This window comes from Microchirus variegatus (assembly GCF_963457635.1).
Source record: "Microchirus variegatus genome assembly, chromosome: 21".
Classification (NCBI taxonomy): Eukaryota; Metazoa; Chordata; class Actinopteri; order Pleuronectiformes; family Soleidae; genus Microchirus; species Microchirus variegatus.
The window spans coordinates 6,169,326-6,194,477 of record NC_139822.1 but is presented as its reverse complement, the minus strand read 5'-3'; the positions used below and the strand labels follow the sequence as shown (position 1 = coordinate 6,194,477).

The window sequence follows — 25,152 nt, the reverse complement described above, 5'->3', positions numbered from 1 at the left end:
CAGGTAGAGATCCAAGTGTGATTGTGTCTGTCTGTCTGTGGTGATGACTGTAAATGTACTCACGCTTCTTTGTAAAGCACCATGAATCCCAGCAGGTCTCTGAAGTCTTTAGGCCAGAAGGGCTCCCACTTCACCATTATTTTATCGCTCAAGGTTCGGATCTGAGTAAACTTCAACACCTGGTTCTCGCCTGAGAAAACACATGGATCAATTAGAAGCAATAAACAGCAGGACAAGAAAAAGCTACAGAGAGACACTGCATTGAAAGTGGAGTTGATTTAGTGTGTAAATAATCCAGTGAACTGGAACAGTCGCCTACCTCTGCCTCCTCAAAGTTTGTAAGAAGATTGGGTTTCCAGATAAAAAACATACTCTTTGATTTAGTGCATACAGCTGTTACGCAAAATATAATTCACTACCTGTGTCCACGTAAAAATCTCTCTTTGCCTTCAGAATACATGACCAGAATTGCATAAGAATTACATAACCTCACTGAACGCCATATAGAGTATGATAACCTGATATTGACAGTTCATACTTTGGTCATGAAAATAAATGTAACGGCTCCTTTCAGTGTGAGATTCAATTGATAATGGGGCGATGGTAGCTCAGTGGTGGTGCGAGTTGTCTTTCAACTGGAAGGTCATGGGTTTGATTCTTAGTCAACATGCTGACGTGTCCTTGACTTGTACATGTACATGTACTTAACATGTAGATCATTTGACATAGAGGAAACTGTGGATCACACACTGAGTGAACGTACCACACATCAAATGTGAGATATCAAGTTCATATCTGTCAAGGAAATGTCATTCAATCATTCTCTTCCACTTTATCCTCCACATGAGGGTTGTGTGGGGAGCTGGAGCAAATCCCAGCTGACATTGACAAAGTTTGTTTGGACAGTGGAAGAAAGCCAGAGTGCTGGAGATCCTGGAGAGATCTTAATGACACACGTTCACAAACTTCACACAGAAGTGTCTTACCTTTGCTGTTTATCAAAACAAGTTATTTCCACCAGAACAAAACTACTTCTAATGAAGAACTACACTTTCCAGCATGCTTTGGGAACAAATCCTGGTCTGATTGATCATTACAGAGCGACATTAGATCGTTCTGATTAGAGAAGGGCGAATGTCCACCCGAATGCGTCATATGCATTCATGTCCTTTTGACTCGCTAATGAAATGATTCTCACACATTTGGATTGATTCTACCGGTTTAGAGGTTTAAAACAAGCTGTCAATCACCCTAATTGACCAAGGTAAGCCAGAGCTATGGTGCTACGTAACTGAAGACGCTGCAGAGTCACAGAGTTGTTATTATGCACCGCACAGGGAGCATTGATTTACAGCAAGTTATCATACGTTTATTTATTTTTTTCAAAACAAGTTCTTTTTAGATCTGTAGTGGCATGTAAATAAAATTAAATGGGTTTTTAATAATTTGGTACCTAAGAAATCTCAAATGGCACAGATGGTGCCAAACTGTGCCAACAGAGAGAAAAAAATGTCTCTAAAACCTGAGGTTCAATGGCTACTAAATGACTGATTTCTTAGCCTCTGTAGCAGATAAGAACTCATTCCAAAAAGTATTTGAGAGCTTACACCTGTGGCTTTCCTGTGAAATTTAGTTTATTTAGATACAAAAATGTAAAATTAAAGTGAATAACTATTTTCAATTAAAAAACAGTAAGAAAATAATGTAATATCAACTTGTGTCAGTGCCTAGATTTAGTCCTGATGGAGTGTGAAGAACAAGAACAGCATGTAATGACTGTAACAGTCTGCTTCACATGTGACGGTGATAGTGCTTACAGCGCTGTGGCATCTGCAGGTAAATCCACTGTCACCCCTGGTGCCCGGTTGTAAACACTCGGTCGATTACGGTGGTATTTATCGTCATTATCGCCGACCTCGTCGGCTTCAAACATAATAATGTCTTAACCATAAATCCTGGTCTTTGTTCAGCACGTTCGAAGTTATCAGCGATGACGTCATCCAAGACGAAACTCCTCAAAATCACTGCCTTCAGAAATCTCTCCGCTGTCAAAGTCCTCCATGTTTGCCCGAAGTAATTTCAAAACAATGTCGCAAGGAACCCTTATACCCCCCCGAAAATTGACGTAACCGCTTTCCCGGCGTCAATGGAAGAATAAAACGCGCAGCCGCTCTCCCGGCTCTAATGCTAGAAATGCGGCAATGCTTTCCCAGCGTCAATGGGTTAATTGATCAACCAAAAACATTTTTACACTCATAATGAAATAAACGTGACATGTTTTCAGCTGTTGCATCATTGTAGTGCTGTGTGCAGATCATTGATTCACCCTTCTTGCTCTGCAGTTCCACTCCAATGGACCACAGTGGTCTGTCATAGCTGGACTGGCCATCTGGAGGATGGATATCAAAGATCCACCAGGTCTATGCTGTTGTCAGCTGGCAGTACATGACATGCCAATAGTGGTTTCTTTTTTAACTGTGCGTGTTCCCATGGCAGATTTCACGATTTAGCCACAAAATGGTGGTCAAGGCTCCTTAAACAACCAACTTGTAAGATTAATAACAATTAGTTATTGTCTCAATATCTGGCACAACATGAAAGATAATAGGTACAGACCCTGGTGTACCGCCAACTATAATAGCAATCCAATGGATTGGATGTGCTTTGGTCTGTTGGTTGTTCCTACTAATCTATATCAGAGAAAGGTCTGCAGGAAGACATCTGCAAACATAGGACAGGAAATGACCATCATAACAATAACCATGACTATGTTTGCGTCTGTATTAGGGTCGGCTATAATCCGTCATCATAGCAACTCCTATAACAATTACAATGTCTCCAGAGAAAAGGTTCTTACATGAGGCCTGGTCTCCATTGGTCTTGGTGACATCACTCTTCTGCTGCCTTCCTTTTGTTCCTGTGACCTCCTCCATTTTGCGGATCTCCGACATGCACAGTTTAGAGTTGTAGTGAAAAAAGATGCGACCCTGCAGGATGGTGAGCTTGTGTTTGGACCAGTCCCAGAGCTGTCGTAGGTTTTGATTGTCCAGAGCATAAAACGAGTAATTTCTGGAAAAAGAACACACAAGATTGGAAGAACATATTTTTACTGTATGAGCATTGTCAATTGCACAACAACAGTCATCTGAATGAAACCTCATATATGATTTGGGAAAGCCTAACCAGAAACAGCTACCACAGGAAGACATTTTGAAAAGGTCAGTCCTGCCTCTTTTAACTCATAATTACAGGAGGAGGCTCTTGAATGGTGAGGATGAGATGTGCTCAGAGGACGGAGTCTCACCCGATTTCCTGTTCCATTCCACGAATAACACGGAGTTTCCGGAAAAACGAGAGCGACACGAGGGCGTAGGAACGTCGCACTGCCAGGTAGCCAGTGATCTCTTCCAGCTGACCCAGGCTGGCCTCCAGCTCGGCCGCTATGTTGTCTACAGAAAAACAAAAAAGCACAAGCCTTTGAAAGAACAAGATAATAATATGATTCTTATATGACCAAATTAATGTAATGTAAATAACTGTTTTGGATACTTTCATTCAGATTGCCCATAAACGTAGTACGGAAGTGTATTGCTGCCACATCAGCAAAAAAAAAAAGGAGTACAATGTTTAAAGTTTATTGTAAGAATAATATACGTTTCACTTCATTACATGGTAAGTTTTTTTGGTACAAAAATATTTTGTTGGTGCGGCAGCAATACGCTTACCTACTGTAGTACATGTTCAATGTGTTAAAATGAAAAAAAAAATGTAGGATTATTTATAATTTTCCGTTGTTCTGCCAACTAATTATTTGAATGTGTGGGACATAAAGCTCTCATAGCTATTACCTTGGTTGGATTCAACCAAACAAATTGCAGATACTCACTTCCTCCACGAAGGTTAATGACCAGGCTTCCATTGAGAACGGTGCAGCCTCTCAAAGCCTGAGCTGCAGTAACAGAGTCCACGAGTTTCAGACCAGTACACACCTTAGGACACAGCCCAGCACAGGGAGTGCAGACCAACCTATAGGACATTAGGAAACAAAAAAACATCAAGAAAATGTATCTGTGTGATAACAGTGTACACTGGGTTCAGGGTTTAAAAATAAATAAATAAATAAAAATCTTTCAGATTATCTCGGCATAGAAACCCTAGAACCATAAACCTGCAATTCCTGGTATCTTTGGCACTGCAGGGCATGAGAAACAGGGCCCGAACAACGGCATACAGTATGTCATCACATTTTCACTGATATGGTGAACATATCAGCAAACAGTTGCCGATTTATCACTTCCAGCAATCTCATCATTTGGAGTCACATTTGTGTCTACCTGATGGATGTAATGTTCACCTCCTTCTAGCCTTATTTTTAGTCTCCACCATCTCCTGAGAGAACTATAGGGTCATTTACGGTGGGGTTTGGTGTTAGGTGGTACATACAGTCTACACTGAGTTTCACAGCTTTGCAGTAAAAAACAAACAAACAGTAGTAAGTAAATAAATATTTTCATATCATTATACATTACTTTGCTTGACTGAAAATGTATTAATTACCACTAAGGTGCTACCTACAGCGGTGCTCAAAGTGGGCTGGCACTGTCCGTTACGCAGTGCTGGAACTTCTTAATTAACCGGCGTTCACCCGTTCTCACAAGCGTCTAGAATTTTTATCTGTATTTTATTTTGAACAAGAACAAAGTCTATTGGAAGTGTTTTTCCACTAATGCGTCATTATATTCACTGACTTCTTGCCACGTGTCCTGGAGGACAGCACACAAGTCCTTATTAGTTATTTCAATATGGATTAAATGTAAAATATAAATGGATGTGAACATTACAAACATCTTCTGGTATCATTTATTTATTGAAAAGACAATACATGCCTAATTTTTCCCACTATAAACACTGACCCCGAGTGTAGTCAGATGTTCTGCGTCTGTCAAATTGCTGAATACGTTTTCTTCTGTCTTTTCTATTAGGGATGGGTTGATATCGATTTGGTGATATAGCGTTGTCCTTCCTCATGCAATAAGATCATCAATAAACCAGGGCAAAAATCAATATTTTTATTAGCAAATAAAGGCGCTCTAGAGTAGTCCCTGCCAGTTTCACTTTGTCCTTACAGTAACTGGGCCGAAACTTGGGCAGAAGAAGAGGGAGTTCACAGCAGGATAATGGCAGAGAAAGCTACGTTGAGAGATGCACCATCCACGTTCAATACATATACTTTATGCACTTTGTTCTCCATGTTGCGAATAAATAGAGATTTACTATTTACTTTTCACAGATATTTTCAGTTCGACAGATGTATAGTATATCATGATGTATCGCTTATATGATTGTTCTGTAACTTGTCTTGATTATCACAGAATCGCTGCATTGTGATATTATTGTTATCCTGGACCATGTATTGCATATCGTATCATATTATGAGGTCCACTGTGCTTCCCACCCCTATTTTCTGTATAATGTGTATGTTTACCGTTCGTTATTGTTGTGTTTTGCATGTTGTCACCCCCTCAAAAAAAAGATGGTTCATCTCAATAGGTGTATCTTCAAAATCAAATCTACAACAACAACAACAACGAGCTGAAAAATACTCAGAAGCTGTATAGAGCCACCTGGCTTGCATAAGCTTTTCATAACAAGTCTCTTCTCATAACAGGGTATATGGCTGTGCCTTTTGTACGTCAACCATAATAACCCATTTCCTGAAAAGCAGTCTGTACAAACCAGCCTCACTCATAATGCAGCAAGTGCAAATTTGACAAGGTAAAATCCACAGATGTCACATGCTGCAGGGATGTCACATGCTGCAGGGAGCATTTGTGGAAGCTTTAAAACTGAGGGAATTAAGGGAAGGATTAGACAATGACGGGCTGTTTGTTCAGGGTCATTGCCCTAAGGACTACACGCATTTAAAATGTGTTTTCTCTGCTGGCTGGTTTATGATGCGAGAAGCCTCTGTTCTACAAGAGTTGAGTAAGTTGGCAGGGCAATTACAGAACCTTCTTTTGTAAATGCTAAATAAACAAAGTAGTTGACAGCTAATGCGCTACAGTATTTGATACATTGTCAAATAATACATGACTATAAAACATGTAGATGTGTTTGAGACCACGATGTTCACTTTTTAGTGCAAAATCAGACATGTTACAATGAATGAAATGCCTAATGCAAAAGAAAACATGCTCAGAAAGAGTCTGTGCCATGGAAATAACAGAGGGATATGGTCCGAGTCCTGTGATCTGGATCATTTCATTTCCTCAGATGAACCAATAGCAAAGCCAATAACATGAGGGAGAAGCCAAAGAGCAATAAGAGGAAAAGAAAGGCACATGTATGGCGAGTTTCACCTGAGGTCAGCAGGAGCTTTAAGATTTGATTAAAATCGCTGACCGGAGGTCATCATAAGTGCTTCTGACTAAATTTGCATGAGCGTTATTGGAGTACCTTATTTTGGTTATGTTTTTAAAATACTGCAGTGGGTGATTAACTAATAGCCTTGCAGAGACTCCATCTATGTTTATTTGGTTGTAAGTTTAGGCCTGAGTCATACTTTCTGCATTCAGTATCCGCAGAGAGCCACTTTGCATTTTTGCATGTACTGTACATACATGTCTACCCACATGAATTCCTCTGCCGTTTTTTTGTGAAAATTATAGCACAATGCAAAAATATCATGTGTCATGTCACAATTGCAACATTCTCAAAATAATATCAAGATGATTGTTCCAATGATTATTGTCTTTTTCGTTGTTTTATTTGACCCCGCCAAAAAAAGTGTGCCACCAACTGGGCAGGACAGTGTGCTGCTAGAGGGAGCATGCTCAGTCTGAGCAAACATTTGCAGCGACTCAAACTGTTGGAGGGTAAAGCAAAAGAAAATCAGAGATACTTTTATATTTTCCTTTATGACGTCATCTGCTCCAGTGGAGCTGGACCTGCCCACCGAGTCCCAGTGGAAACCTCTGAGGTGTAAATGTACAGTATCACCTCATGAATGTGAAGCTGAATGTTGCTCCGATGGAGAACATGCGTGAGTGAATGGTGTAAGGTTGCAGACACACATTATGACACAAACGGCACAGCAGGAGCACAAAGTCATTGTCACCATCACAGCATAGACTACACTGCAACTGCTAGTCGCTTGCCAGACAGACTCTTTATATCTTATTGAAGCCACCCACTGGGAGTGAGGCCACAGCACCCCACTAAACTGACAGTTTTATAACGGTGGGTTGGTCAACTGGCCATGTTGTAACAGAAGACAACAAGTCTCAAACAATCCAGCTGTGGTTTCAGCCTCTGCCAGAGCAGAGTGTTTAGGACTGTCTGGAGTGTCTGTGCTCAGACACGCCCCACACTAATGAACAGGCCTGTCGTGGTCAGCACGTGCACAGCACCCGACTTCAGAGAGGTGCAACGCATACACATGCAAAACAGGATGTAAATGACAGATATACAGAAAGAGGGAATGCTTACATTTGCCTATAGTGTAAACAGTGCAAAGCATTAAATGTTGGTGAACAACCATCAATTTTGTGCAGTAAGAGGGTGACGGAGAAAATAAAACCTAACAGATGGATACGGAATCAGAGACACAGATGTGCCAGCCGTTATGCACGCACGCACGCACACGCACACGCACACACACACACACACACACACACACACACACACACACACACACACACACACACACAGACACACACAGACACACACACGCTGATCTGTCTAACCCTCCAACACTGTCATTAAGTTCTTATTTTATGGGGCACATATCTGCTCTCTTTCATATAAATTCCAGCCATTTCTCTTCTTTTCCTAACCTTACAAAGGAAGGGCTGCGACTAGGGATGCACAATATAGAAGATTTTGCTGATATATCAGGAGTGCTCAGGGCTATGACCTATACAGATAAATTTCCCTAATACAGACCTATAAATAAATACCTTTAGTCACTCCTGTAGTGAAATATTTTGCAAATTCATGTCGCAGTAGATCTAGATATACTGTACATTTTCTTCATTGTGAAAAAAAACAATAAAAATATTAATAATATTAACAGTTGTTGAGAGCACCAGCGTAGAAAGGTAACAACCTATTCAACTTACTATTTTAGTCATTAGTGAAATCTAGGGATCTTGGCGCGTTTTCCAATATCCGATAATACATTTGAAGGCCAATTATATCCATTTTATTGTGCCAATAATATCTGCATCGCTAATATCTTCATTTAAATTGATCAACCAAACTATATGATGTCAAAACTGTGAAAAATGCCAGTCATGAACCTGTCTTGTATTTAATAATGAACGATAGAAGTAAAATATCTGAGAGATTCTTTACAAACTCATTTTCAGTGACGGCCACATCAGCATAATGGTTACCCTCAAAAGGACAGATGCAACTGTCATACAGAATAAATATCTAAATGTAACCAAATATAATGTCAAATAAAGGTAACTACTCCGTAACATATTGCTAAATAACTTTCTGTATTTACTACTTATTCAAGTTACAAATATGATGTTTTATAGATGTAAACCGGTCTGTGATGGTGTTTCTTGACAAATTAACAGTTTTAACAGTCTGTATCTGGTCAGGGCAGACCTGCTCACACACCTTCAGCATGCACTGCTTCAAAAACACACCCTCAGAAAAAGACTTTGAAGCACGGGTGATTTCTTCAGCCACAATAAAGCTAGCTTTCACTGCCACATTGTTTTTGGTTGTGGCTTTTGTGAACACATTCTGCTGCGATCACAGTCTCAATCTCAATTTCACTTGTCGCATGACGCATAAACAATGATACACTGCGATCTAGTGGCAGGATGCCATCACTTTGCGGGTAACGCAATCGCCATGCATTGTAGGAAATGTAGTTTATGGTCAACGCACGCCTTAAAGAAGCATAGACCTATTTTAACACAGATTTTTAAGAGCAATTAATCACTCGCAGGCCAAATCAAATGACATAGCGGGCCACATCTGGCCCCCGGGCCTTGAGTTTGACACATGTGCTCTTGAGGGTCATGGGGGGAGCTGGAGCCAAATGCAGATGGAAATTGAAGATGATATAGAGTCTTCAATTGATTAGCAAGATTTTCGTTACGTTTCGTTTTTTGTCTTTCAGCTAATCAGACGATTAATCAATTATAAGTTTGCGTGTATGCATGACGACTATCTAACAACTTCACTAATAAAACAGAGTAATAACAGCCCTTCAGATAGCACGAGTATCCACTTACGAGGAGTTGATGGTGGTGTAGCCGGAGGGACACTCGGGCATGCAGGCACTGTTGTGGATGACATATTCGTGGCAGTCGGCATTCTTGCTGCGCTCCTTCTCTTGTTTGCATTTGTTGTGGAGCTCCTGGCAGAAAGCGTGGGTGACGCAGCGCCATCCCTTGAAGGTTAAGTGGGTTTGGGGGCAGCGGTCGACACATTTATCCTCATTCTGAAGGCCGCGGCACGCCACGCAGTCACTGGCTGAGTCAGGCTTCAGGCAGCCGCCCAGGCAGTGGTCATGGCAGCACTGGTCATCGTTGGTACAGGCCCGGTGTTTGCACTGAACTGGACACACTGCAGGTAGGAGAAGACAAGATTAGGGAGTGAAAATAATCACATTAAATAAATGTGAGTCATGAGCAACAGTGTTAAACCTAGTTTATACTCTGTTGTTCAACACTTTTAATAATTGTCACTCAGAAAACTGAACACGTCTGGTGATGTTTTAAATGTATGCTCCTGTGAAAGGTAGTGGTGCAACGGATCACCGCTGATCCGTGATTCGTACGGCTCACCCCCCACGGTGAGGCACGCACGTGAACCGCGGATTGGCTGTGTTTTAGTCTCTCTCTCCTCTTCAGACTAACAAATGTACTGGCCGATTTTCACAATGTTTTTGTCACGGTTGTCTTATTCTTCTGCATACTAACTTCTTCCTCCTTCCAAGTTTTAGCCTGAGGTGGAGACTAAGGGCCTGATTTACTCAGATTCCAAATAGAGAGCGCTAAATTGCTTGCGCGAGCACAAAGACTGCACCTGTTACTGGATTACATTTTGCGGGTGAATTACTAAGATTGCGGCCGCAATTGACTACAGGCGCAGAAGTGGTTAAGACCGCCCTATTTAAATGAGGAGTTTGCGCGAGTCAAGAGTTGTCCACATGGAGAAAGAGCAGACTCAACGGAAGCGCGGAATTAAATTTGAAGCCACTGAACAGAAAGCACAGCTGATGTTCTACGATGAGCAGATAACTGGGATCGAGGCATATATGACATCCTTGTTCCCCGGGTCCATAGGACCTTTTCATATTATTATTATTTTAATCCTGCGTCTGTATTTTGGACAGCTCCATCATTACCTGACGTATCAAACAAAGAAAACTATGGACTATGGATGTTGCCGTAAAAAAAAAAACTCACCTGCAGCTCACTGACAGCTGCCAGGGGGCGCTCTGCTGTTTCTCTCAAGATTACACATAGGTCTAATTTCAATGGATGTGTGACTTTCTTGTCAATAAGTAATAAATAAATAAAGTTGATCATCACAACGGCTTTTTAGTCCCAGTTCGTCCCTGGTTTCATCTGTGTTCATTCAGTCAGGTTGAGTTTCCATTACGCGTGCCAACAGCCTTGAAACTGACGTCAGAGGCGACGGGACAATCGATATAGATGATATATCTATAGCTGATTCAGATAGTTACATTAAATAGTGATTGTTGTGATTATTTATTGCCTTTAAATGTGCCTGGAACTGGAAGGGTTAGGGTTAGGGTTAGGGTAAACTGCCTGTGAGGTTTTGGTGGCGCTTGCGCACTGTGCCGCCTGCGCTTTGCCGTGCACCGGGAATAGACCAGGTTAGAGCTGGACCCGTTAAGGTAAATCGGGGTTCCCCGTTCCTCCGATCTTAACCAGGGAACATAGGTACGACCCCTCCTTGAACCACAAACTGCAGATCAATGTAAGCCCATACCAGTACAAACACGCAAGAAATTAATGTGTGTCATCTGTGAACACGTAGTTGAACATGCTCTGGAAAACTGTAATTTCCTGATTTACAAATATAATATAACAATAAATAACCGCAGCCATGTGTGCGCACCGCTGTGCCAGTTAAGACCTGCCTTTCAAACGTGCTAAATATAGACGCAAAAATAAGCCCATTATCTTGTTGTGTTGGCTTTGAGAAAATCAATTTAATTTAATTTCAGTCAAACTAACAAGTTTACAGGTATTTAATTTCAAGTCAGATTTTAGTCAGAATAACATGATAATGATGCTAAATCCCAACAGTCCGTTAATTTGCATGCACAGTTAAGAGCTAAGGCCGTAATTCGACTAAGACAGGCAATCGGACAACTTGCCGAGTCCGAGTATACATACGGGGGAGATAATCAATTTATTAGCAGTGTAGGTATGACTCCACCTCCATAGGTGGCGCTGTATCTCTCTTTAAGCTAGTGTGTCTTAAATCAGTTTCCTGTTGACCTGGACGGTGAGATGGATCGTACTGTGTCTCTGTATGTTTCGGACCTGCTGATGTTAATCATACAAATTAGATCGAGCATGGCTCTCGTGGTTGCGGTGTTGTTCTTGTTCTTTTCCAGCGACAATACGGCAGTTTATACGTTGTCTCTTTCTACTTCTGTTCTGATATTTTGGTGCATGCTCAGAACACCAAGTCTGACCCCAGTCCGACCAAGCGTATACATACAGCAGTAATTGGACTATGGCTTGATTTTAGCCAGACTAATGTGTTTACATAACGTTGAGAAAACCAGATTATCGTCTGACTAAAATTGGACTTTTAATAAGCATGTCAACTCAGGTCTGCTGATGTTATTGGGGTGTAAACACATTCCACTACGGACAAGGACACACAAGTCTTTAGGTTGCATGTTAATGCAGATGTCCTGCATGTGTGTTCATCTGCAAATATATTGTTACATAAATGTTACATAACAGACTCTCAGGATTGACAGGTGTGTCCACGCACACACGAGTGAGAGAATATACCACAGTTTATGTGCGTGCTGTCTCACTATAGGTGTGAGGACGTGTGCGTGGACACACAGAGGCTTCTCAGAAGTAAATCTAACAGACTAACCTGCCTGATGAGCTTAGTTTCTCATCCACGAGAGCCAGATTAAGATCGTTCACAGGAGGTAATGAGTCTCTGGGGTTACAGGTAGGTTACAGATTAGAGAGTAAAAATATGAGTATTCTTGTCTTTTGTCGTCCTGAACAAACATTTCAGAGTTGTATTTACAATTATGGCACTCCATAATCTGTTATTCTTTGCAACTCTCTGTTGTTTGCCATGAGTCAGTGAGCTCGTGTTGAAAACTGCTGGGCTTCATTAGTGTCATGCGGTCGAACCCTTGCCCTCCTTTTTTCTCACATTAATGGAAGAGGGCTCTTGAAGCACATGAAGAGTTGTTTGTCTGGGAGGCACGCAGCAATATGAGAATGGCAGGGAAAGGGGGAAGCTAAAGGGGCAGAGTGCTAGAAAATAAATTACACAACTCCCTATTATCTGCATCTGTCTGCTAGTCAAAATAATCTTCCCCACAATGGGAATTAGAAAGAACACTGAAGACAATCTCTGCACTTAAATCACCCAAAAAACGTTTTCCATTTTTCAGTTGCCACCAGAGTACATTTCAGAAGCAGCCATTCAACTTCACCTCAAATGCATGTACGCCCACATAGGGACGCACACACACATGCTCACAAAAGCTTTGCCGTCTGCTCTCTGTGACTCCTGATCCTGCAGCAGGGGTTCCATGCCGGAGCACAGGCCCAACAGCAGATCCACCCTCAGCCTTAGCCAATGTGTTGGCTAGCTGTAGGAGCTAGCCATTCAAATTGCCTCTCCCATCTCCAAGGAAGAGCAGCACATGCTTTAACCCTTTGTGCTCTTCTCTTCTCTTCAGACAGTAGCAGTGCGAGTTTTGCAAAGAGAAAAAAAGAAAAACAGAACACATGCAAGAGCCACATACGTAGTAAGAAGCTGGGGCTGAATTTAAGTGAGCTAAATCAGCTCTTTGAAAAGGGATCCAAGGCTAAATTAGTTCTTAAATCCTTTAGTTTTCTTTTTTTCAGAACACAGCCATTGCATCACTTTTATGCCAGAGTACTTTTTGAGGACGCAACTGCTTTATAATTCATTGGCTTGAGATGACTGCTGAGATAAGAGCTTTGTCAGTATTGTGCAGAGAAGCTTCATACCTCTGCAGATGGATCATGTCTCATCTTGTCGACAACACATAAGCAGTTTTGACTTCAACGGCCCTAAAGCAACAAAAAAATATTCCATCTGGAATGAGATGTGTTTGAACGACTGTAACATACAAAAAGACTGAAATTTCTTCTTTAAAATATGAATCATTTTCTGGTTGTAGATGTTTAGGCGCAATGCACTAAATTCATTCAAGAATTTGCTGATTGTCATTTTATATTGTTTGTTTATTTAAAGTAGATTTTATTATCTTTACATCATATTGAGTATGCTGTGTGCTTGAATCTTGTATCTTGTCCTGTCCTATATGTACTGCTTGTCGGCCAGAAAACACTTGCAACTTGAGATTTATTCCTGGTTAAATAAAGGTTAAATAAATAATACAAATATTTATAATTTTGAACGAGTTAATTACATTTTTCAGCAGTTTATTTATTTTTTATATAATTCAATAAAAACAATCATTGCGATTTGTTTTGTGTGTTCAATGAAGCACAACTGGCAGTTTATTCCTAGTTATTTTATATAATTTGATATTTTAGGTTTTGTGCTTTTATCGATTTCATATAATTTTAAATTAAATATATTTACATTTTGGTCCTAATTAAATTCAAATCAATAAAAAAAAGTCTGGTAAAACACATTGTGTGAGGCAGGACAACAACACTAAAAGCCAAATGCCGTGTGAATGTGTTGAGCAGTTGTGTAACAGGCTGTTGCAAATTTGGTTTTGAATTTGTTTAAACAGTTTCTACCAGGGGACATTGACAGCAGGGATGCAAATGTATTTACATATTACATATTACAGTGAGTCCTGTTGAAGTTTACAGTGCTTTCCCTTCACCCCCAATTTCAAACATAATCTACATATGGGCCAAGTGTGGCCAAGCATTTCATTGATTATATTATTAATTAGGCAGTGATTCTCAATTGATAATGGTAAAAGTGTTCTTAGTAGAACCATTTTGCATCTAGTGTGCAATGTGCTTTGTTTATAATTGTGATGCATCTTCATTTACCTTCAGTATCAATGTAGTTGCACATTTCAACATTTAAATGTATGTATTATAGGGCTGCAACTAATGATTACTTTCATAATGGAGTAATCTGTCAATTATTCGTTTGGTCAAGAAAATGTCAGGAAATGTTGATGAGCGTTTTTCAAACCTGGAAAGAATGATGTTCTGAAATGTATATATATATTATAATACATTATTATACAATATATTATTTTGTTTAAAGTAACCAGAAAATATTCATATTAAAGAAGCTAAAATCCCTTACACTCAAACCGATTGATATTTGATTATCAAAATAGTTGACGGTTAATTTAGTAATCGATTAATAATTGGTTTATCGAGTAATTGTTTCAGCTCGAGTTTTAGGTTACAGACAGTCCACTTAATGAGGTTCAATTACTTTTCTAAAACTGTTCCAGCATATACAGTTTTAGTATATATATATATATACATATATATATATTTATACATACGCATATATATATATCATTAGTATATCATATCTTAGATAGTGTATGTGTATCTTAGTCTAAGGCTGTGAATCTCTGTGTTATTTCCTGTTCTTGGTTGGAGTAGCAATTCCCCCCGGTATCGATAAAAGTATTTCTGGTTCTGTTTATGTCTTGTTTTTGTAAATCTTGCACGTCTAATGTTTTAACAGAGCCATGGGTGAGTGAGGTTAATGTGGGTCAATCCATTTCAGTGCCTGGTGTCAGGCTTCAGACATGCACTGAGCGAGCCACCTGAGAGAACAAGTGGCCCCTGCTTTCATGACAAACCAAAACAAACCACTCACGGTCCAAAAGATTAGTACAGTTCACTTTGCCAGCAGCTGACTTGGCAAGGTCTGCTACGTTGAGATCAATGCTGGCACGAAATCAATCCCAAAGCAGCTGTATTAGTCACTGTCAGACTTCATACACTTTAATACACAAACAAGAGTGACCACACTAAGGGAGAGGGTCTTGTTTCTTGTTTGCTTGTCAGAAATGTTTTCAAGGCTGAGACCCTGAGGACCTTTGAGCGTGGGGCCACCCCAAGCCATCTCTGTTCTCCCAGAACAAGAGGGACGCCGTTTGATTATTTCTATACAGACATGCAAATGTCAGGCCCAGTTTCTTTCCATAATAATAATTGTTATTATTATCAGCCTTATCTGTGTCAATATGTTCTTGAGTTTCATCAGCATGTTTATCTCCTATTTGCAGAGTAAAATCACTTGTCAACAATAAATCAATGGGTTTTCGGGAGGTGAGTGCTGGATCAGCAGTTGGACTTAGGTTTTTTTTTTATGACTGGACACCTTTGTGACTGGATAGTCTTGGGGCAGACGGTGCGTCTCTAAACTGTTCCATCCTGACCAACGCAGGTCTGACCTTTCGCAAAAGTGCAACACAATCAAATGAAAGCTGAGGAATAAAGGTGCAAAAATCTATTCTCTTGGAGCCCAAAAAGGACAACAATAACACGGTGAGCCAGGTTCTACTGCTGTGACAGCGTGGGGTGTCAAAAAAAGAAAGAAAGAAAGAAAGAATCCACATTCCTTGTACACTGCTCTGGACTGTTCTGCAACCAATATAACAACTCCATGAAGATATTTCTATTTTTTGTTTGTTTGGACCTGGCACCAGACAGCAGTTAGTAATGTATTTATTCAAGCATGGATGATAGTAAAATACAAAGTATCCTAAAACTGGGATTTCTGACAAAAATTAAGAGCCTCTGTGCTTTTCATTAACCGCAGTCCAAAAATCATCCTGTGGTGAGTGTTTTCCAGGTTCCATTTAAGATTGTGATGACACAACAGTACACTGAAGCATTTTGTGTTGAGATCATATTAGACCCCAGAAAATGCCAAATGGGAGAGTGGTGGTGTGCTGGTTGGCAATTAAAATTCCACAGCCATGACAAGGGTAGTATTTAGTATCTTATGAAAGAAGGGCCCAGAAGAGGGTAAATGGGAAGAAAAATGCAGTGTTTTTAAAAATGCTGATTTGTCAGTGTTTTACACTGTTAGCCTATTAAAACAACAGAGAAAATAAATGCAAAATAAACGGACAAAATTAAACTATGAAGTTTTACTGACACTGTGCCTATGGAGATTCTTGTTGAACCAGGTCATCTTCATTAATTAGCTGTAGACAACTGGACTTGTTTACAGCTAATTACAACTACTCTGATAATCAGTGAATTGGTTTGAATGTTTTTTTTTTTTTGTTTTTTTTTAAGTTTTCAGATTTTTCAGCTTCTTACATTTTTTCTGGGTTCTTCCCTCCAAACAAACAAAACATGACATTTGAGAACATTGTCATTCCAGGTTTGAGAAACACTGATCAACATTTTCTGACCAAACTGTTACTCAATTCATCGAGAATATAATTGATGAATCGATTAGGGAAATAATTGTTAGTTGCAGCCCTAATTCCACGATTTTCCCACCAGTTAGTCAGAACGGAAGAAGTGCAACAAAACTCAAGCAGGTCCAGTTGCCCAGAGCCAAACTCCTGAAGATTTGATTTACAGTATATTTGCTAAGCACTCGCAGCCTGGTACAGCACAACAGCTGAACACATATTTGAGAATAGAACGTCATGCAAGAAGTACAGAAGAGGCAAAAGCGTAATAAAAGCATATTGGCATACAAACGTCTGCCAATTTTGAAAAATCTCACAACTGCTGTCTATTAAATGTCATCAAGTCCAATGCAATATTGAAGTATACAACCACTGATTAATGCTAATGAGGCCATCTGCATCCAGCTGGAGAATATGTCTTAACAAAGGCACAGTAATTCCAATTCGAACTTTTTTCTCTCTCTCTCTCTCTTTTTTAGCATTTTAATTGTTGTTGCAAACCAGTTACTTTGTTTGTTACTGTTGGACACTGATATTTTGTTGCTGGTGGAAGGTCACCAAACTGTATAAAGAGATGAAGATTTGTAATGCATTCACTAATGCATGACAAGCAATGACTAAATGTCCTTTCTTCTTCTTCCTAAAAATCTTCCACTCTAAATTTTTCTGCCTGACGGTTTTGGAAATAGACAAATACTAGATAGTACTGGAATGGAAAAAATGACACTGATCTCACACTGACAACTTGAAATGGTGACTATATGAACAGAAAAATTGGACAAATAATATATGACAGTTTTCAAATAAATGCTGCAGCTGAATATCCCTGAGCACACCTTTCCCTTCCTCATGTGTTGTTGAACCTATGTAGAACTTCAGTTAGCATTGAAAGTCAAAAGGTGTTTACTCTGTAGAGCTGACCTGGCACCTGATACACTCATGGGTAAATGAATAACAGTTCATACACACTTAGAAATAATTGAATATAATTAGTTTGTCTTCAATCTGTGCCAAATAAAAACAATTTTATCCAAAATGTACACACTGGACTTTCCCACAGGATGATCCAAATTAACATGTGCAGATTTAAGAAATTGATCAAATACAAATACTAAACATGGTCATGTTCAGTTCTCAAATTTAAAACTTAATCTTAGGTTGTTTTCAGTCATTTCAAAGCTATTAATTGAAAAGCAGATTAGGCTACAAACATTTTATTTTTCAATCATTCTGCAAGCAAACAAGCTTCGTGGTATATGAAGAATTATTGATTTACAATGACATTTCTATTGTCTCAGAGGGGGGATTGATAGTTGCAGTGCTATTTTACTGTAAATGATGCTAAATGTATATTTGAGATTCTGACTGTTGGTCATATTAAACAGGCAATTTGAAGATATTACCTTCGGGCTCTAAGACCTTGTGATGGCCACATCATTTATACAGTATTGTAACTCATTAATGATAACAAATTATTTAGTTTGAGTTATCACTTTTTCTTTTATATTGTTTTGTCAAAGCAAAACAGTTGACATGATCATAATAGTAGCATTAACAACTCTAATGTTTGAATTTATATTTCAAACATACATATATATAGTCTTGTTTAGGGTTGCAACAATTCAAGTCAACTATTTTGATAATCACTTGGTCAGTTTGAGTGGTTTTTTTTAATACTTAAAACAAGTTCTCTGCGTTTTCAGATTCTTAAATGAAAATACTTCCTGGTTCCCTTGCACCATAAAACAAAGAAATTAGTAAGACTTATTTTTTTGAGAAAACCTTTGCGAACATCATCATTTTGAGGTCTGGAAAACATCATTCAACATTTTCTGTCATGTTATGGACCAAACAGATCCTCTATTATTCAGGAAGATATAATTAATTACAAAAATAATTGCTAGTTGCAGCCTTAGTCTTGTTGAAAATTAGGCAAGATGAATATCCGTCAAGAACAAAAAAACTTTTATGTCGATACACCCATTAATGAAAAACAGAAACGACTATCAGTGAAGACACAAGAAACATCCTGTGATGTGTCAATCACATTCAAATTAAAGCTAGATTAAATAAAAGTATGAGAACAGACTGGAACAGTGATCTGACGTAACATGATGAAAAACAAAGCAAAGGCTAATTGAAGGAGAATTATTTGTCTGACTTTTTCCCGGGTGTGCTCTTGACAGCCGGTCTGACTCAGTAGCAGCAAGGTTTGGTTGAGGCGACTCGGACAGAAACAACAGCAGGCGTAAACAATTTCATTAACCATGCCCAGCCTCCATTATTAGGATAAAAAGACACAAACAACATGGGAAGGCACTTTTTGTTTTTAATGTCGCTATCATCTGAAGGCAGGATATTCAGTTTATCCGTGACTGGAATAGAAATGATGGGCAATTATACTGAATTATTATGTTGTATTTATATTTTATATATTATATTGATTATTATTATTTTGTTGTATTATTATTCTGCCTAAGAATGTCATGTAATGTAACATGTAATGTAAGAGAGCGGCTGTCCAAAAATAAATAATAAGCGTTTGCAGTAACAGGGTGATGTGGAATGGTCCCCTTAACCCACTTCTATAAGAAAATTGAGTTTCTTCAATGAAGAAAACAAGTTAAGGCTGAAAAAGGGCACGTGAAGTGTTTTTCTCTGCCATTATCAGTCCTCATTGTAGTATACGTAACTGTTAAAGGGACAGTCCAATAAAGCCATGGGTGTTTGCTCTGGAAGGAAAAAACTGGTGCTGATTCATGTCACTTATCTCATATCTACAGCAATACCAACAGGTTAGGTACAATATAAAGACAATCTGGGATGTAAATGTCATCAGTGACATTGGCCAGGGCAAAGGTGAATTTAGAGAACTAAATGTTAAATACATTATGAACATTTGCGTACAAACCCAAATGTAAACATTATTTGAGAAGCTGCAAACAATATAGGTTTGGCACCTTTTATCAAAAATGTATTCAGAATAGTTTCTGAATAATTATTTGTCACTTAATCAGTCTACAAAGCTATCTTCCAAGGATGTCAATTATTATTTTGTCCACAAACAAAAAGTATTCAGTATTAATGATTTCTGTTATATGGAGCAATGTTTTAATTATTTAAGAAACGGGTTAAAAGCAAGTCCTTCAGTAATCGATTAATCAAATAGTTGTTTTAGTCCTAAATCAAAGTTTCTCTTTTATGTTCAATTCTGTTGTCATATTCTACTCCATCATTTGACAATAGACATTGCTGTTCCACTTGGAGTGAGATAAAAACAACTACCAACAATCTTTAAAGGCCACAAGTTGCAAAAATCGATTACATTTACAATTACGTCAATTCACTCACTTCTTCTAATGACTGTTCTCGAGAAAATTACATGATGTCTTTGATTCTCCATTCACTTGCAGCCATGTATATAAACAACCTAACAATTGAATTTTGTGGAGTGAGAAAGCAATAGATTGCCATGACAACATACAAAAATGTACTTCTTGTTTAAGACGGAAAAACCACAGAGACCAAAAACAAACATCTGGAATACAGTTGTGCGAAGCATGTGAGTAGATAAAGACAAAACAATCCTGTTGGTGTGATGAAACCAGCAGCAAAAGAGTAGTGAGATGCTGTAAGTCGAATGTCTATGCTAAGTGTGAGCACGTATGGTGATGAAGAAACGCCTGTCGGCCCAGCTTTAACAAATGCCTGAAATGTCTGGGATTCCATGGGAATGGCTCCAGTAGCTGAACGGCAAGAGTTTGCAGGGTGCAGCTTCATGAGACTGAGTGCCAGAGTGGTTAAGTCAGCTCAAAGGAAAGTACTCATGGTGCGTGTGTGTGTGTGTGTGTGTGTGTGTGTGTGTGTGTGTGTGTGTGTGTGTGTGTGTTCTTGTACTTGTGGCATACTGAGGACCAGTGAGGGTTTTTAACCAACAAAGTGAGGTCATTTTTACAGAGTGAGGACATTTTGGCCGGTCCTGACTTTGTTTTCATTAAAATCACTTCCTTAGGTTGTAAACATGCTATACTGAATTTGTCAAAAAAAAAAAAATCAAATTTGGGACGACATAGTAAAGTATGACGTTTTTGTCAAATTATGGACCAAAAATTTTGGGTCAATTTTTTTTTTTCAAATTTTGGACGACATAGTATTGTATGACTTTTTTGTCAAATTTTGGACCAAATTATTATTAAAAAAAAATGTTTTAAACTTTTGGATGACATAGTATAGTATGACGTTTTTGTCATATTTTGGACCAAAAATTTTGGGTCAATTTATTTTTTTTTCAAATGTTGGACGTCATTATTGTATGACTTTTTTGTCAAAATTTGGACCAAATTTTTTTTTTTTCAAAATGTTGGATGACATAGTATAGTATGACGTTTTTGTCAAATTTTGGACCAAAAATTACAAAACAAATTTTTTTTTTTTTTAAAGTTTCCCAGCCCTTTTTGCTCTGGGGCTACACCTGCAGACATTGTATGGTACTGCAACCAGAAGTTCTTTGTAGATGTCATTCATGAAGTAGATATTTGTAATTGTGTTGATTTATAAAGTGGAAATGCTGGTCCTCACTTTGTCAGCAACCCAGTCCTCAGTATGCAGCAAGTACAAGAATGTGTGTGTGTGTGTGTGTGTGTGGGGGGGGGGGGGGAGGGGTGTGTGTGTGTGGGGGTCTTTATTAGGATAGCAGAGCACTCCACATACTGAGCCATGAAGAGAGTAGACTGTTGAGGCTCAGGGAAAAAGGAGAGGGGGGGAGAGCTGTCCCAAACGATTATTTTTCAAAGATTAATCCAGAAAATTATTTTTCCGATTAGTCGACTAATCTAATGACTAATTTTACGATTAATCTAGGGCTGGGTGATATGACCTAAACATAAAATCCCTGATTTATTTATAATAAAAAAATCTATTTTCGATTTAAATCAATTTTTGCTAGGATCAGGTTTAGTAAACCTCAGTTTAATAAACCGTTCCCTCAGTTGCGGGGCAAATGTATGTTATGTTACCACCACACACCCAATATATTAATTAATGCTTTATACAATATGCTTTACGTATTAAGGATGCTTAATACTCATAATGCTTTATACAATAATGAGATAAATAATATTGACCTGGTGCTTTTTTGGTACCTGCTCTGGTAAAGTTCCATGCAAGTTGAGCCAATACTAAAATGTGATGTCAACAGCCTGCTGGAAGTAATGGAAAACCATGTGCCTGATACCAAAGGAAAGCCAAGTAGTGCTAGTGCTATATAAAGGAAACGTGCCATAACCCTGGATTTCCACTGGATGCAGAACGGCCGCGGAACGGCCGCGGAACGGCAGCGGCGCGGTCGCCGTTGCAAATCGCTTCCATTCTAATCAATGAGAGCATTTCCACCAGACTCGCTGCGGAGCGTCTCAGCAGCGTCCCAGAAGCGCCTCGCCGCGCCGCATCGCTATCGATAGGAATCAGTTCTATTTTTGCCGTTGCCGCTGCTGAACCTCGTAAATTCCAACAGAGCAGTTCGCAACCAGACAGGAAAAGCGACACAGAATCAAAGTAAAACATTTCCGCCCCCCTTTCAAAATAAAACAGAATATGCAGGTCATATAGCCTGTCACAACTTCACATCAACATTACGTCGTGACCGGTGCTGCCAGGTCAACAGTCAATTAATCAGAGCGTCTCGGAGAGTCATAATGTACGACGAGAGACTGGTTGTTGAAGTGGAGAAACATAAAATCATTTATGACACCAGATCAACAGTTCTTCCACGTCAGAGAATGAAAAGAAGCTGTGTTGTTGTTGTTTCCTTTATACACACAGTCTATCGCTGGATCTCGCGAACTCGCGTCCGTTCGAGATTATCGCATGATCTTCCATGAATACCGCTGACTCCGCGCCGCTGCCGTAACGCGTCCGGTGGGGATTGACGCCGGGCAGAGGACGAAGCAGAACCGCACCGCTGTCATTCTGCGTCCAGTGGAAATCCAGCATAAGAGTTGACATTCACCCTTAAATGTTTTTGCTCAGCTTAGAGAAATATTTATTATTTCCAATTTTCAGAATCAGGTGTAAAAACAAGAGGAGGCCTATGTAAGACGGATTAATTATTCTATTTTATGTTGGCATTTGTATGTAAGATGACCTTGTGTGTCAGAAAGGCACCAACACATAAAATGTATTATTATCATTAATGTCGTTCACACACTCCAATCTCTACCTTCTACCACCTTTGGCTATAGCTCAACCCCCACTTTTCTTAAATTCCCACTTACAGGAAATCCAGGATATCATGCAAAACTCTTCAAGGTTTAGCATGTAGAGAACACGGAATGAATTGGGGTCATGACAAAAATAGACGCAGGAACGATGCATGTGATGGGAAAAGGACATGGCTGGATTGGCATTCAGACATTTTTATGCTTTAGAGACATGACTAAAGGCAATGACTTCAGGGGTATTTGCACACCATCTACAAGCATCGGGAAATCCTTTGCTGGCAAAAAAGGATGGGTAATGGTTGGGGTAAAGGAATGAAATGGAATTTAGCCATCTTCTTCTTCTCCTTTCAACGTGTGCCCATCTCACCCTTTCCCTGGGATTGAGCTATAGTTTTCAAAATAAAAACACTGCAAATGAACCCAATACGATAAAACTGAGATTTCTTCAAAAGTTTTTCTCACAACGGGGTTCACTTCCATCTCAAAATAATAAACTTCTGTAACAATATCCTTCCATTTCCCCAGTGACAGCTTAACTAGTGGCTATGTTTGTCTTCCTTCCTGCCTTGCTGAACTCCATAGGTCACCCATCAGTATTTTGGTCTCATAAAAGTGCTTAATGCTACCGAGGCGGCACTCCAGACCTACACGTCCATTCATAACCTCAGAAAGGAAGCAGACCAACAAAGACGGGAAACAATTGGGAGGAACGCACCGTGAACTTCTACAACCACCATTGTTCTGAGTGGAAAAGGATCATTGTGGCACCAGTGTTGACCGCTATGTGTGGAAGCAGCAACAGAGAGGAGAGCTGAGGTCAATGACGAGGCAGGACCCCTCCTTTCACCCTTCCTCACCTCCGCTGTGGCTGGTGACCTCGCTTTTCCTTCCGATACAGCCTGAGCGAATGACTGATGACTGTGTTCATATTCACGATTACACCACGGTGTTACTCTTGTGTTTCCTAGCAGCAAGACTAAACAATAGCTGCAAACACACACGCACACAGGTTATGTCCCTGTGAGATTTACAGTCCATGTCTGTGTTGCCAATACTCACACCCACACACACACAATGACCCCGAAACATCTCCAACCTCATCTCGTGATTGGTGGGCAGATAAATGTGATGCGAGCCAAAGTTAAATTTAGGATATTATTTTCAAAAGGTCTGGCACTGGGTCCTTATCTGACCCAGCACAAATTATAGCAATAATACAAATGTCACAACCAGCAACAAAACAACCATATCCTCCTTTTGTTGATGGGCTACACATGCAAACATGCAACAAGTGTGTCATGTGTATCGGTGTAGGTGTCTGTTAATTCTCTATCTTTAGGGAGCTTATTAAATGATACGTATGCTGGCAAAAGCTGTAGTGGTGGCTAGGACAGTTCCCTTGGGCTTCTCATCATCATCATCATCTCCAGCAGATGTAGATAATTAAGATCACATTTTATTAATGTGTGAACAATACTAGCCACATGGGAAATACGGACTAATTTATTGTATATCACCCTGAGCTTAATGATGGGCCTGCAAGAGAAACTGCTCCTCATAGAGAACAAACACAAAAATGGGTTTATTCAAGTGGGATTTATGCTGGGTTTGCCACGTTAAAGTTAAACCTTAATAAGAGCTACAGGTTTTTTGTTACATGTTCATACAGACAATCGGTGGAAAGAGTGACACTGTCAAAAGCAGTTTCCATCATGGTTCGGTTAGAAATGGTAAACCCCTGGTCAGGCTTGTGTTTCGACTGAGAATAGTACCTTTATTTAATAGGTGTGGGCTGTACCTGATGCCATGAAGAGAAGGGAGCAATGGAGTGATGTTTTTCTCTCTTACTGACCCATACCATTTTACTCTGGTAGCCCAAGGGAAAGGTGACAAAAAACTGAATGAAAGGGGTTAACCTCTTCTTTACGGTTGCCCCCGGGATCGAGGGCAGCGTCAGACGCAGCGACAAAAGCGTCATAAAACCATATCTAACTTTAACAAACACAAACATGCTGCATACCCACAGAAAGGTCAGAAATTCAGCTAAAAGCTCATATAAACCATTCTTATGCTCATGAAACACAGTGAAAACACAGATTGATCAAACAGCAGAAGCGGAAAAAAACCGCCACAGCGCACACATTGAAAAGCGGCACCGGAGCGTCAGCGTGATTATGTAAAAAAAAAAAAACATGTGTCGACTGGACAACAGAGAATCTACAGATTCCAGCAGTACCATTTGTATCACTCTACGACCAAGATTCACGGATCCAGCCCCAAAATAAGAGCAAAACAACAACTGACTTT

General features: G+C 39.6%; 1 protein-coding gene across 1 annotated transcript in view; it reads right to left on the bottom strand.

Annotated features, from left to right (window-relative positions):
• The window catches only part of LOC310942721 (insulin receptor-like), a 72,368-nt gene that overhangs the window by 20,027 nt on the left and 27,189 nt on the right, over window positions 1–25,152 (bottom strand). The window contains exons 3-7 of the mRNA XM_083908146.1: window positions 9,258–9,591; window positions 3,887–4,026; window positions 3,305–3,449; window positions 2,858–3,069; window positions 64–190 (exon numbers count right to left, since the gene is read on the bottom strand). Coding sequence (XP_083764272.1) covers window positions 64–190; window positions 2,858–3,069; window positions 3,305–3,449; window positions 3,887–4,026; window positions 9,258–9,591 — 958 coding nt within the window. The remainder of the gene's footprint in view (window positions 1–63; window positions 191–2,857; window positions 3,070–3,304; window positions 3,450–3,886; window positions 4,027–9,257; window positions 9,592–25,152) is intronic.